The 15,732-nt window shown below is 42.6% G+C and overlaps 1 protein-coding gene across 7 annotated transcripts in view; it reads left to right on the top strand.

The window, feature by feature from the left end:
* Positions 1-15,732, top strand: part of MPDZ (multiple PDZ domain crumbs cell polarity complex component) — an 832,961-nt gene that overhangs the window by 711,149 nt on the left and 106,080 nt on the right. For all 7 annotated transcript variants that reach the window (XM_078675896.1, XM_078675898.1, XM_078675897.1 and 4 more), the window contains 2 exons: positions 4,342-4,425; positions 4,541-4,734. In XM_078675896.1, coding sequence (XP_078532022.1) covers positions 4,342-4,425; positions 4,541-4,734 — 278 coding nt within the window. The remainder of the gene's footprint in view (positions 1-4,341; positions 4,426-4,540; positions 4,735-15,732) is intronic.

Genomic DNA, 15,732 nt, shown 5'->3' with positions numbered 1-15,732 from the left:
TTGCTAAATCTAAGTACACACCCAGCCGAACATTTTAGACTTGTAAACAGTCTCGTCAACATGGAAACACTGATATCCAGTAGACCCCTTTAGTCTATATCTGTACGGAGTTGAATGAGGTTTCCACAAACAAAATATAAATGTTAAAAGAAAGTATTTAGGTGACTAAAAAGCAGGGGAAATGCCTGCTCTGTATTCTTTTAGATGTTCATAATCTACACATATATTATTGGGAATGATCATATAATTGCTAAGAAGATCTGGATCCACATTCTTCAAATAAATACACTTTTTCTGATGGATTCTTCGAATCGCAGAGTCCTGTCCTTGTGAATATTTCTTAGGTGTCAAACTAGATCCGGAAACTTAAAAGCAGTACTCCAGTGCGTTGGCAGGTGTCATTGTTTGTCTGTGTGCTGCCATTGTTCTTCTCTTCAAGTGATAAGCAGAGCCTCATATAACCTCCTCCTATGAGCGCGGACATCAGTTGCTTTCTTGTTGCGCATTCAGATGCAGAACCAGAGCTACTCAGTTGTCTTTTCAAGAATATGTTTTTAAAAATTGCACCAGTGTGAAAGGGAAGCTGTCATCAGGGTTCGATCAGGGTATTGCAAATCAATGACTGTGACAGACCCTCACAAACAAAAGCAACTGATGTCAGCACGCATGGGTGGTGCTTATATGGAGCTCCTGTCCTCACTTCCAAAGCAGAATGGCATTGACGCAGAGCTGCACTGTGCCACCTACCGGAGCTCAGGAATACTACGTTAAATTGTCCGGATCAAGTCTGATGCCTGAGGAATATTCTCAAAGTATTTGCAGTTAGAGTATCCACCTGAAAGTTCATTCCTGAAGACATGTAACTTGTTCATTTGTCTTCCAATCTAAATGCCAAATTAATTTGAAGTAGGAGAACATTTTGGAAATGTTTTAACTTCTTTTTTTCTGACAATAAGAAGCATGTACATAATACTCTGGATGACCTTGAACAACTGGCTGTTCCTCTTTGGGCTGACCTCATTATGCAGCATCTGAACAGATTCCATGTTTCTCGCAACTTTGGTGGGACCAGCCTGTGCCTGTTTAATCCTCTGACCTTCCCCATTGACCCCCTTCCTCTAAATGTTCCCTCTCATGTGCATTGCCTTGTCCACCTGGATATATTCTCTTCCTGTTCCCAGGGCCCACATACTCATGTCTGAACACCCCTTCAGGGTTGCAATAATATGGATTACTGGCTTCCTGCTTTTGTGTGTCCAGTCCAACACAGCTTCAGACGCCTTCTCATCAGCCCTTGTGTCCTCATTCTTATCTCTTCCACCAGGACCCAACATTTTGGAATTTCAAATTCCATGACAATTATACTCAAATCATGAATAAGAACACTTGTATTAAAAAACCTGGCCCTTCAGTGTACATTTTCACTACTGACTTTGGGTTTACAGTGGCTACTAAGTGTTCCCCTATGCCAATAAACTACACTGTGAAAATGACACTGGGCAACATAGATCTTCTGTTATTCTGCCTGTATATGTTAAATATAATGTCACTAATGACTGAGAAAAAAAGTGCATTATATTTATTACTCTAATGACTGAACCCTTATTTGCTATAAATCCCAGCTTCCCTACCTTTGGACACACAGGAAAAACACTGGTATATTCCTAGTGGCTGTGGACCATTTAGTGTGCATATCACACGAAAAAATACATCCAATTGTCAAGCTAGTATGAATACTACCTTTGTCTTTATTCACTAGCATCATTATCATGTATCTCAAGTAAACATAAAGATGCTGTGGGACCAGAACCATACCCCAAAATGTAGACACCCCTACAGTTACCTCATTCAGTGCTCCCTCATATAACTGGGTCGGAGGTGGTGTTAAATCTCCTCCGACCCAGGAGGTGGTGTTGAATCTCAGTTTCATAAGGGCACACTCTGGATGGAATTTTTTCAAACCATCCACAACTCTGCTTTGCGCCTTTGCTGCCTCTCACCTGGACTGACCCCTCAGCTGTACAATTTGAGTTGGCCCTTCCTGTGTACTGTATGGGTAGGGAGGGCCCTAAGAGACAAATCAAATGCAGGGCTTGGGACAAAATTGAAGGTGCTGAACTATAAGTTGCGCTTAATTCAACTGCTGGTCAGTACCCACAGGAATAGAGGAGACCACTACCTATTATACTAATTGGGTGGAAACAGTCTGTAATAAATTACCCAATAAAAGTTCTGTTTCCTAAAAGATCTCTACCAATGGCCCCATGGTACACAGAGGATCTAAGGAAACAGAAACTTACCTGCAAGTCCCTTGAGCAAAATTGGAGGAAAGAATACAAGGAAGCTGAGAAAAAGTGCTATATACACAGTCTTGCTATTTGGACGCTGGATGAAATCTCTAGTGCGCCTTTACATGTCTGCTCTCCAGCTGAAATCCAATAAAGTGAAGGTTATTTCTTCGGGTGGTGCCCTATGTGCTCTCTAGCCAGTTCCTCCAGTGTCTTTGACTTAGTGGTAGATGCTGCATAGATGTTCTGAGGTCTTTCGCCGATTGTTCAAGCTTTCAAATCTAGCCCTCTGCATCAGTCTCTCGGTCTATGACATTTCACAGGGACTGTCTGAGGAGGGCAACAACCATCCCCAATACAACCATTTTAAAATCTAGTGCCGACCTGGACATTTGGGTCACTTGGGTTATCACTGCAATTGAGAACTATGTGTCGTCTGTGATCTCTGGTTGTGGTACTTGCACTCCCTCCACAGATCGGGATGCCTTGATCTTTGATATTGTCATGAATATATTAATTTTCTCTTGACTGCTGTTGAGGGTGGGTTTGTCCTGCTCCATCTTGACTGACGTTGGGCAGCAAGAAAGGGAGTGTGAAGTAAGAGTGAGCAGGAAAGCTTGCTAACGCTGTCCAGTCCAGAGGAGGAGTGCTGCCTAGGTTCCTAATTCATTGGAACCACATTTGGCTGGCCCCGAAGGTTTGAAGGTCTGCACTTCAATTGGATCTGCTGCTTATACTGGCCTCAGTTCCAGTCACAATAACCCCCAAGGGAATCCTCTAAGCGAGAGTTTATAGCCTCACTATCAGGATTAGGAAATACACCCCCCCTCCCCCCCCCCCCCCCCCCACACACACACACACACACACACCCAAGAAGATTTTTGTTATTCAGGACTGAATTTGGAAGTCAAGAGGTTGGTAAAACATGATCTAGCAGGCCAGCTGCTCAGCCCAAGGTCCACCCTCCTCCGTTGGTCTGTGTGGCAGTTGTCTCTTAGCCAGGTAGACCCTTGGGTATTTCGTCTCCAGAAGTGCACACCACTCTAGTCCCATCCTTAGGTCCCTGGACCTGTGGATCAGTTTTCAGTCCAAGGCAAATGGTGGGGGTCAAAGAGGAAGAGTGGCCCTTCTCATTCCAGGTAATCTTTGTCATAAGATTTGGTGTCTTATAGTTCAACCCCCATCTGTCACTCTCAGTGATACAGGTATGGGCCGCACTTTACCGGGCATGCCCCATGTTATATCAGTTGATTCTTTGTGAAGGTACTCTGAGAAGTGTCACTTTCAGAATATAAGATACACTGGTTTACCCGTGTGTTTGGCACATAACGTTATCACCAAACAATGTAAATGGCAGACCAGTTTGAAAGATAGCAATATGTCTCTTATGTTTTCAAATTAAACTAGCCAGCCTGGTTTTAGTAGAATTGGGAATTAGGAATGGAACTAGGCAGCGGAGGAGGTTGAAGACAGAACTTTTTATTGGGCGAAGTAAACAGTATGGCATTATGTCTGAAATTTCTAATGTTGCTGACCACTTTACTTTCCCTGACAACCAGCAACTTCCAGACCATTTTTGGTTTAACTTTGATATAAATCAGATTTATATAATCGCACAGCTGCAGCCAATGCAGGTAAGAGCGGTAGGGCCAGGTGGGGTGGGGGAGGGGGTTTGAGGGGGTTTCGACAGACGATCATAAGGGAAAATTAATTATTTATTCAATTTTCCCTCATGGTCATCTGTCCGAATAAACCCCCCTCCACCCGGCCCCACCGCTCTTACCTGCATGGGCCGCGGCTGTTATCGCAATTCAGGATGAGACACTTTAGGGCCATAAATAATCTTGTGACAAGAGCCAGAACAGTGCAAGGTTTTCATTATTTGCTATTTTAAAATATTTGTATCTTCTACAGCAGCCGCCAATGTCAGTCTTGTCTGCCTGACGTGTGAAGAAAGAAAAGTTGTTGATATTACAATGTAAAAAGGCAAACTGAGTACTTTATATTTGATAGTGAAAGGTGTGTTGTTTTTTCTTTTCCTTCTAAATCTTAGGGAGCAATCATTATTCATGAAGTTTATGAGGAAGGAGCTGCGTCAAAGGATGGAAGACTCTGGGCTGGAGATCAGATTCTGGAGGTGTGTTGCTCTTTAATTATGTACAACTAATTTAAATAATTTGCATGAACATTTGATTTAGGTTCTGCAAGGCCTTTACTAAACAGCTTGATAAATAACTTGCAATCTATTGCAGGTTAATGGAATTGACTTAAGGAATGCAACACACGATGAAGCCATAAATGTACTGAGGCAAACACCACAGAAGGTCCGCCTCACTGTATACAGAGATGAGGCCCAGTACAAAGAGGAGGATATGTATGATATGCTGACTGTTGAGCTTCAGAAGAAACCAGGAAAAGGCCTAGGATTAAGTATTGTTGGAAAAAGGTATGCTTGTGCAGCTATTACACTTACTTTATTTGCTGCTATTTATGTTTTGTACCTTGCACTACGGGTTGTTTTAGTCTATGCAGCTACTCAAAACAGCCTATTTTGGAATGACAGAAAGATACTCCAGGTATATATATCTCATCACTTCTCCTACAGCATTGTTAGATGTAGTCGTAGAGACGGACTCCCAGATAGATAATCACTCTTTAAAGTTGCATTCCAATTTACAACTCAAAACCTCTGATCAAAACAATGAAACATACAATAAAAAGAGCTACATCTGCTCACAAAAGGCTCCAATCTTCTGATAGTTATGGTATTATGTTGTACATTGATTCTTCATGTAATATGCTTGTCTTTTGTTGCTTTTCTTGTTCCCTCTCTACCACAATGCCTATGTATGTTCTGACTTCTACCTGGAGAATTCCATGAGTGTCAGTAGAGAAAAGTTAATATCTAATAGTACATGGAGTTTATAAAAAAAAAAAAAAAAAACAAAGAGAAAAGTATGCGGAAAATCCTAAAGGACGTAGGTAAAATGGAGCGTAATGTTTCTGTACCAAGTTGGAGAACATGGACAAAAGTATGCGACGGAGATCATAAGTCCCAAATGGGACTCAGGACAGTTAGTTCGCAATGGGGACAATGGTTCCTGGAGAGACTCTAGACAGTAAGTCTCAGGTGAGTCTTTGGACTGTAAGTCCGCAACGGGGGGGGACAAAGGTCCCTGAAAAGACTCTAAACAGCAAGTCCACGGTGAGTCGCTGGACAATAAATTCGGCAATGGGAAAAGGTTCCTGGAGAGACTCGGGATGGCAAGTCCCAAGTGAGTCTCTTGTTGGTAGGTCTATAATAGGGGACAATGGTCCCAAATGAGAGACTCCGGTCAGCAAGTTGTAAGTGAGTCTCTGGACTGTAGGTCCATAATGTTGATGAAGAATCCGAGTTAGTTACGGGAAAAGGTCGATGTGTGTCTCGGGACTAAAAAAAAAAGTCTTGGATTTCAGTGTCCAGCTGGGAGAGGACGAAGTTTACTGTCATGTGGCCGGGAAAGAAATTGTTCTGATGGTGACTTCAAAACTTAGTAAAATCCGAATTAGGACTGTGAGTCCTGAAGCATGTCACTGAAGCAAGGTGAGGAATCCATGTTGGAACGATTCCAAGAAGTAAATTTGAGACTGAAGAGTTTCAAGATCTTCCAGGTCTAAGGATTTGTGACAGCGAGTTATTACAGAGAGGTTCTGAGAGGAACCAGGGAGAGGTTCTGAGAGGAACCAGGACTATGAGCTGTTGTGTCTTGTTGTTAAGTAGCTCATTAGCTTGTATTTTGGGGGTCAATGTGGAAAGTGTGTGGCTGTTCTTTCCCATGGCGGTGTGTTTTACCCATTGGTGTACCCTTCTTTGGGGAGGGGGTGGTGTACCCTCCTTTGGGGAGGGGGTGGGGCCGGTTGGTTCCCATGGTATATTCTACGTAGAGCGTGTTGGTGTAAATTCCAAGGTGTGAACCTTGTGCAACTTTTGTTGTAGCTTGAATATTGGGGGTCAATGTGGAAAGTGTGTGGCTGTTCTTTCCCCATGGCGGTGTCTTTTACCCAATGGTGTACCCTTCTTTGGGAAGGGGGTGGGGCCGGTTGGTTCCCATGGGATACTCTATGTAGGGCGTGTTAGTGTATGAATTGTTGTCACCCTGTTTTGTTGTATTGTTGGTGGTTAGGTCACTGAGTTTGTTAGTAATTGTTGCATGATTGTGATACGAGAATGCCTGAACTAGTTCAACACCAGTTATGTGATGACGGTTCCTTGGGTCTGTTTTCCTGTTTTGTTTATTATGAGGATATCTGGTGCCCCATTCTAGTCTGCAGGGTTATCTCCTCTGATGTACTCTATTTAGGAGGGCTTATATGTTTTTCCTGCTGTGTTCAGCCTTTTGAGTGTTTTGGGGATCAGTGTGGAATGTGTTTTGAGAGCTGGTGTGGCTCTACTTCTACTTTCCCATGGCGGTGTCTTTTACCCAATAGTGTACCCTCCTTTGGGGAGGGTGTGGGGCCTGTTGGCACCCACGGTATACCCTATGTAGAATCCTTTTGAGTGTTTTGGGGGTCAGTGTGGAATGTGTTTTAAGAGCTGGTGTGGCTCTACTTTCCTATGGCGGTGCATTTTACCCAATGGTGTACCCTCCCTTGGGGAGGGTGTGGGGCCTGTTGGTTCCCTTGGTATACCCTATGTAAAACATGCGTTTTGGGGGTCAGTGTGCTAAGTGTTTTGTGGCTCTACTTTCACATGGCGGTGCATTTTACCCAATGGTGTACCCTTCTTTGGGAAGGGTGTGGGGCCAGTTAGTACCCATGGTATACCCTATGTAGGTCATGTTGGATGTTGGTGTATAAGTTCCAGGGTGCGAACCCTGTGTTATTGGGGTTAGCGAGGAAAGTGTATTGAATTTTGTTGTTGTTGTACTTTCCTATGGCGGTGTTTTTACCCATTGGTGTACCCTTCTTTGGGGAGGGTGTGGGGCCTGTTGGTACCCATGGTATACCCTTTGTAGGGCATGCTGTAGGTTTGGTTTCAGGGTTTGAACTCTGTGTTGTACCCTTCTTTGGAGAGATAGTATTGGAAGTTAGTCAATCTCCAGGTTAACCATCCTGTGCTGTCATGCGGTGTAGCCTACAATGAAGGGTGTGGTGTTGGTGAGTGATAAATACCTATATTAGTTCCCAGGTTATCTATCCTGAGGTATGTTGTGTCTCTCCCAAAGGTCTATGTTTATGCCTACCTTTGGTTAATAGGGTCTTTACCCTATGGTGTTTGGGGAGGTTGTGGGCGTGAGCTTCCTTCCTTGTTGGATAGATTTTCTCTCTTTTAAACCTTGTTTTGGTTTCTCTAAGGGAGGGGGATGGAGTGTAATGATATTTCGGATTTCTAGTGTGGTACCCATGTCTTGATAGAGTGTCTTGTTTCATCTCACTCTTCTCTTTTCATCCTGTGTCTCTGAATACTCTGTTGTCTTTGCGGTTGTCGTTGCAGTCTCTTGTATTGTAATCTTTGTTTTCCTTTATTTCTTTTCTTTTCTATAAAGGAGGGAGATGTGTTGTACATTGATTCTTCATGTAATATGCTTGTCTTTTGTCTTAGTCCTTTCTTTGTGTTTTCTTGTTCCCTCTCTACCACAATGCCTATGTATGTTCTGACTTCTACCTGGAGAATTCCATGAGTGTCAGTTGGTGTGGTCTGGTCAGCTGGCGAGGATTGTACTCAGCTGTGTCTCACATTAAATCTACTTATAACCAACCAGAAGTATCCTGTCATCCGTACTGTAATATATACAACATATTATTCATACCAAGCATGCCAATATCAAATCAGATAACAAAACAATGTATAATAGTGAAAATTATGGTGCTAGTCTTGTAATCCAAGTTACAATGTTATTTAATAGTTAGAGTCCTGCTATTCCAAAACTGGACACCATAAATCAGAGGTCTCTGTTTCTATCACAAATGTCTTAAACCATGCTCCTGTTGAATATATGTTAATACCCAGGTCTTTTGGATCTAATCCTAGAAAAACATGTTGAAATGATCACGCCAACTACAGCCAGCCAAACCAAATATCAACTGAAATATGTGTATTAGGTCATCAGTGTAGGTCAGTTATAGCAAATCTCAATGTCACTCCTGCTTTAATCCATGACAAATTTCTCAATGTGCTGTCCCTTACATGTACCTCATCATTTTAACCTCTAAGGAACCTTGGACTCCTCCTGGTTATTATATTCTTCGCAGAAACAGACCTGGAAGTAGAGCCGTAGTGGTAGCTATGCTTTCAAAGAACTCACAGGATGCAAGATTAACAGAGCCAATAAATTCTGCATTATAAAAATCTTATTCATAAAGATCACTCCTACCACAACAAAGCTTCTCAATATCAACCTAATATATTTCCCATTAGGAAAATTATTTGTCTATTAACAAATGTATCCACCTCTGAAAAGCAAACATCTCAGGAAATAAAATTCTTCAGCGACTTTAGTCTCCATAGGCAAACAATACCAAGATACCACTCTATTTAAAAAAAAAACACTGTACAGTACTCCTCCTCCTCATCATCATATAATATTATTATACAGTTTATCTTTTTAAACCCATACAGATGCAAAACAACACAGAATCCATCAAGTTAATACAATACAAATCATTTGAAATCCATAAAACATAGAAAAACATTTTGGATGAAGAGAAATACAAACAATAGCCTAAAAAGATAAGGGGCTACTAACAACATTAACAAACAGATGTTTGCTGGGCAAGTGTACGTATTGAAAAGCATTGGCTAGTAAACTAAAGCTGCACTCACCAGTGCAAAATTCAAATATTTTAGCAAGGGTATAATATAGTGTTTACATATATGAGTGGACCTTTTATAAAACTTGATCCAGTGCATAGTGGGCTGTGCAGAAAAGTCTCAGGGACGAGGTGGCTGTTGACAACTTGGTGCTTATCCTAGGAATGTTTGGAAGAAAATGCACAGAACTCAGTCTAAAATGTGTCAACAGGAACCAGTACCTTGCATTATGCACTAAAGTGTGGTATGATTCAGTGGGTGGAACAGTTTTCGATAAAACAAAGGACCTAAATGAGGACTTTTGTAGTTCAGTGGCTACGTTAGGTGTGATATAAGGCAGTTTTTTTCCCAGAACGTATCCTTTTTCGTCAGTAGAGGAGAATTTGAGAATAAATCAGGCATGTCAAGTTCTAAAAATAAAACAGATCTTCAAAACGCCATCCAACAATAAGCAATTTTTAATTATGGCTCTATTGAGTTCAGTCTTATACATGGCCCATACTGATTATACATAACAATGATGGCCGATGTTTAATAACATCTTCAAATAGACATGACCGAATTCTTCATGTCAAATGTGGTAGACCTAAAAGATGTCATAGAAACCTGTTCTCTTCTGTTTCTAACTTGGAAACATTGACACAACACCAATTCCCAGCTTTATAGTTCATTGTGGACATACGTCTAGCTTTATGAATATTTAACATGACTAGCAAGGGTATGGTACCCAAATTTGAGACCAAATCAAATACTACCCCTAAAGATTTAGTAAATTGTTGCCTCCTGACTGTCAAGAGATGGTGTCAATTATTGAGGTGATTAAAGGGAACTCTCAAATAGGAACATTTCTTGACCTTGTTAAGGATTTTGAGATTTGATATGAAATATTCTGGACTTGGTTGATTTGTGCCCAATCACCATGAATGTATTCGAAAATTAGTGCTGATCTCTAATTGATCCACAGAAACAAGAAACAATAGAAGCTTCCAATAATTTCTTCAGAACATTAGCATAGATGGGCAACAAAAAAGCTTCACCAGTATACAGTAATGCTGGGATCCTGATCGTCCCTTTGTCTACATAAAGATCTCCCTTGAGATTTTTTTTACATATGGCGCTTACTCTCTTAGAAAAAGTTATGTGAAATCATGTAATACAAAATTTCACAAAGTTAGGCCTTTAGGAAATTTTGTCAGCATAATTTAAATTTAGCAAGGTCTTCTTTTATTATTAAAACAAGGCTGTGTGCTAAAATATGTATGGCCAGGTGGAGTAACATCTATTACACTGTTTTCTCAACTAGGTATATCCCTATACAACAGGAGGAAGATGGTTGAGTATCAATTGCACGGAGTTGTGATGAAATCAATTCAATATATCTGGTTGCTCTAAGGATACGGTAATTGACACCCCCCTATTACCAGAGAGGTAGACCACTTCTACACCATTATGCACAAAAAAGGGAATATATCCTGAGCATGTTTCTCAATAATCATATACAGTTCTTAATGAATGTCGACACCGTTAGTCTTCTTTTGTATTCTTTAGTTCTTTATGTTTCTTCAAAAACAGTCCTAGCCGCCAACACGTGTTTCGTCTCTATGTGGTTTAAACCACAGACTTCCTCAGGGCTAATATCTCACAGAAGTCCAAAGTAAATGGCAATATTCAATATTAAGAGTAGTCATTTGTCGCATTTCAAAGTACTATAAGTGTCCCAATCCACGAGACAGTAGTGAAGTATATCCAAAGTCTATTGTGTTTCAAAATTAATCTGATACCCGTTATGGACAACCAGCATGCTCCATGTGTATTCCTGTAGGACTGCGTCTAGCTATATGCCTAGGCTTGATATTAGCCTTCAGACTGCAGCTAAACTTGCACATAAACAACAAGGGTACGTGCTTGCATTTACTGCTGACTTAAGATCTTCTGCGGGGGGCACGATCTATGTGTCGGTACCGCGTTACAACTGTGCATTCTTTTGAAGCCTGATTCTGCGGGGGGCACGACTTTGTGCTTGCACCGAATTGTGCGTGTGTGTTGCTCTGATTATCTTAATCTGTGTGGGGCTCGATTGAGTTGCTCCGCACATAGCGTTTTATTCTTTTAACGAAAGTGCTTGACATTGCGGCTCCTGTGTGTATTCTGCTGTGAGAGGGCAGGGGGATACCGGCAGCAGGCTTTGTGTGTTTATGCAAACTTTTTATTACGTACGTCGCATTTTAAAATACAGAAGTAACACTCACTGTTTGAAATTTGCTCTTCCCCCTCCCCGTTCTTCCCCGAGCCTCGCTCGTGGGTGGAGGGAGGTCTCTCTATCCCTTTCCACTTCCGGCGGAAGCGGAGGTGAGCGGTCTAGTCAGCACACCGCCGCCTCCCTATATTAATCGATGTGCTGGTCGACGCGCAGCGGACGAGCGCAGCGGGCGCGACGATGGCGCGCCGGAGTCGCGCCAGAGTCCAGCCCATCTGCGCCCGTCCGCGACCGGACGCGGCCAGCGGCCACATCCCCTGTTAGTAAAAACTCAGCCACTCTCTTGACATACTCCAGAGATATCCTTATGGCCCTTAAACCTCCCCAATGTTCGCACACTTTTCCTTTGGATGCTCAATCCTCCCCCTGCTCCTGTCCTGATTGTTCTTTTAGCCTTTTAGCATTACCCTCCCGGTTAGACATATCGTCATCAACTTTTTCATGTAAAAAGAAACAGAAACTCCCCTCTAATACAATGAAGTTTATCAACTTAAACTGCAGATCCCTTCCTAAACACTGCAGAAATATTTTTGACCTCCTGGTTTCATCTCAACCGGATGCTTTGTTTTTGACGGAAACCTGGTTAAATGACCATTCAGGTCCTGACATTGCCGCATCTCTTCCGGATGGTTATACTTATGTTTCCAGGAATAGAATAAAAAAGGAGGGTGGAGGGATTGCGATCGTTTTTAAAAAACACTATTCATGTAAATGGGAGGACCCACACATTCCCAACTGTGAAGCTGGGCTGTTTAAAATATCTTTATCTGCCAACTTCACGCTGTCTGGTGTCCTCATTTATCGCCCCCCGGGCCCAGCTGGTTTATGGGCGTCCTCACTTGCTGAGTATATAGCTTTCTCTGCTACTGAACTCAACTAACTTTGTTCTCTTTGGAGATTTCAACATTCATTTTAATGACAACGCGTGTCCCAGTAGCTCTATTCTGCTAGCTGACCTAGCTGCCCTCAACATTAGCCTGCATAACACCGGCCCCACTCATAAAGCAGGTAATCTACTGGATCCTGTGTTATCCAAACTTGCGGCGGTTGAGTGTAAGCCAGCTTTACCGGTTCCCTGGTCTGACCACTTTCTTGTGGAGTTTTCTATCAGCATCGAACTAGGCCCAATCTTTGCAACTATCCCGGCTAGACCTAGATGGACCAGAAATTGGAAAAACTTGGATACGAACAAACTGAATTCTGCCATCTTGGTCTCTACTCCACTTAGTGAGGTTGATTGTCTTGCGCAGGCGGACATCATTAATAACTGGCTTACCTCTGCTGTTGATTCCTGCCTTCCTCTTCGTAAACAGAAATTTAATTTACATCACCCCCCGGCCCCCTGGTTTAATGACCAACTTAAAATAGCTAAATCCGGCTGTAAACATCTTGAACGGAAGTGGCGCTCCAATTATGATCCCCTCCTCAAACTAGAATATAAAGCTGCGCTATCCAGCTATCATGCCCTCTGTAAAAATGCTAGAACGGAATATGTGAATCTCTCTATACTAAATGCTCAGAACCGCCCCAAAGCTTTGTTTAAGGTGGTTCAAGAACTTTCGGGCACCACTAAGCAACCCAAGGCACCCTGCTTAGATGAGACGCAATGTGATGCCTTAGCCGATTTCTTTGTTTCAAAAATTGAAAACATTTACTCTGATTTCGCCTCCACTATTCCAGTTGTTTCTACCATTTTCCCCCCCTCGTCTAATTCCCAAACTTCGGATTCGGATCTTTGTACTTTAGAATCTGGAATTGCTGCTTGGACCCCCTTGACCATACTCACCTTACGCAACATCATGAGTACTATAAAATCTGGTTCTCCTCTAGATCCTATCCCCCCTCAAATTCTGTCTATCCTTGATTCCCCTTCACTTAATCTTATTCTGGAGCTACTTAACACCTCACTTAGGGAGGCTAAGGTTCCCCAATCATGGAAACATGCGATGGTTGTACCACTGTTAAAAAAAGCTAATGCTGACCCGAATAATCTGGCTAACTTCCGTCCTATCTCAGTTCTGTCAGTTTTCTCAAAAATCTTGGAGAAGCACATTAATCAACAACTCACTAATTATATCGAAGCCCATACTATCCTACACCCTTCTCAGTCGGGTTTTCGTTCAGGATTCTCCACCGAATCTACATTACTGGGAGTGTCGGAAACTATTTGGCATCTGGTAGATAGAGGGGAAACCGTGGCACTTATCCTGCTGGATTTAAGTGCCGCATTTGACACGGTTTCCCACTCTATCCTTATTAACACCCTCAGATCTATTGGCATTTCACATCGTGCCTTAGAATGGCTTATTAGTTTCCTGAGCAATAGGACGTTTCAAGTTTTCTCAGCTTCATCAGCATCCAAAACTCATACATCAGCATACGGGGTTCCACAGGGTTCCATCTTGAGCCCCCTTCTCTTCAATCTGTACGTAAGACCTTTGGCTACGATTGCGGAGCAAGTGGGGCTCTCCATTTACTCGTATGCTGATGATGCTCAGCTAATCTTTTCATTATCCACCAGTCATACATCCCTCCCTTCCTCCTTACGTCTCGGGCTTAGTAAAATCTCTGCTTGGATGTACGAGAACAAATTAAAACTGAATGGAGGGAAAACTGAGCTTCTCCTGTTTGTTACAAATTGTGATTTATGGGGGCCCTCTCACTGGCCTGACCAAATGGGCACTCTCCCTCTGCCCTCCAGAACTGCTCGAAATTTGGGCATCATTTTTGATGACCAATTATCAATGAGGGACCATGTTGTGAAAGTCTGTGCCACTTGTACGGTCATTCTCAAGTGGTTAAGGAAAATCATCTGGATGCTCCCTCCTGACACCCAGAGAACCGTAGTCCAGGCACTAATCACCTCTCGCCTGGACTATGGGAATGTTCTCTTTCTGGGTGCCGGCAAGGAGACTGTCCGGAAACTTCAGACTGTTCAAAACATGGCAGCTCGCCTTCTTGGTAATATCCCGAGCAGGTCTCCTATCTCCCCCTTTCTACGTAGTCTTAACTGGCTCTGTATTGAGAGTCGGGTTAAGTTTAAGGCTCTGTGTTTTATACACAGAATTATTGCGGGCAATGCCCCACAATACCTCAAATCCTTTATTATTTCTTATGTCCCTTCCCGTACTCTTAGATCATCTTTTCAATCCAAGCTTCTGATTCCTAGGATCAAGAGAGCAAGAATGGGTGGCCGCTCATTTTTCTTCTTGGGTCCATCCCTGTGGAACTCTCTTCCGCTCTGTCTTCGGACTGAGCCCAACTATCTGAAGTTCCGCGGGAATTTGAAGACATGGTTATTCAACCAGTAATTGTTGCAATTTCCTCACCTTGTTGGTCAGCGCCGGGAAACCTTTGGGTAGCTGTGCGCTTAATAAAATAAAAAATAAAAAAAATAAAAATATCTAACAGTGCCAGATAGCTAGATTCTACTGAGATGTATCAGGCCCTTCACCTCCAAGGTTAATCAAATACTTGCTGTCCAATTGCAAGTCATATTGTGCATTGCACCCAGCCAGGATGAGAAGATAAAAATGCTGCTTCATATGGCTGTGAGCAATATTCAAATCTGTTTTCCTGCCTGCATCACTGTGAGCAGGGAAACGGGTCTGAAGTCTCCTCCTGGTGGGCGGAAGCATTTTCAAACCTGCCCCCCAGCTGGGGAACAGGCTTGATGTTTGCTCTTGCTTGGCAAAAGCTTAGATATTGCACCCGGGACATAGCTGGAGCCATCCCTGGGGGGCTTCAGGAGGGGGGCTTGTGCTCCATCCCTCCCATTTCAAATTGCAGCCTATCCCCAGGAGCCAAGATTGACCTGTGGACAGGGGCCGTGTGCCCCCATCCATAACTTTTGGACAGGCCCGAATGATAGGGTCATCACGGGCCAAAATTGGCCATGGAGGCGGTGGCCCCAGCCACCCTTTCCCTCTTTATCTTTTCCCCGGCCCTGGAGTATGTGGGTCCAGGCATAAGAAAAAGAGAGGAACCCCTTAATATGGACAAGGGAAATGGGGTACTTAAACTGACACAAACACAAATTCCCTTGACCCACTTTTTGAACAACCTAATATGCTCTAGTTCACCTCCTTTCAACACAAGGAGTACTAAATTCAAATTAAAACCATACTTTTTATTCTCACAAAATAGATAAAAAATGTATTGAGTTATACACAGGTTAAAAACAATTATAACATGTAAAAAAAGTTTTTTCTATCTAGAGGAAAGTAGTCCCTCACACAAAATGCATACAGTTTATACAATATCAAAAGCAGTTGCCATTACAATTGACACAAATTAATTATGACCGGCATAATCAAGACAACAAAAAACATGTAAGACACTCTTATTGCCATATGCAGATGCACATCAGATCTCACTATTAGAAAAGTTAATCAATA

This window comes from Lissotriton helveticus, chromosome 2_1 (assembly GCF_964261635.1).
Source record: "Lissotriton helveticus chromosome 2_1, aLisHel1.1, whole genome shotgun sequence".
Classification (NCBI taxonomy): domain Eukaryota; kingdom Metazoa; phylum Chordata; class Amphibia; order Caudata; family Salamandridae; genus Lissotriton; species Lissotriton helveticus.
The sequence above is the reverse complement of the archived record's forward strand: the minus strand, read 5'-3'. Positions and strand labels throughout refer to the sequence as shown.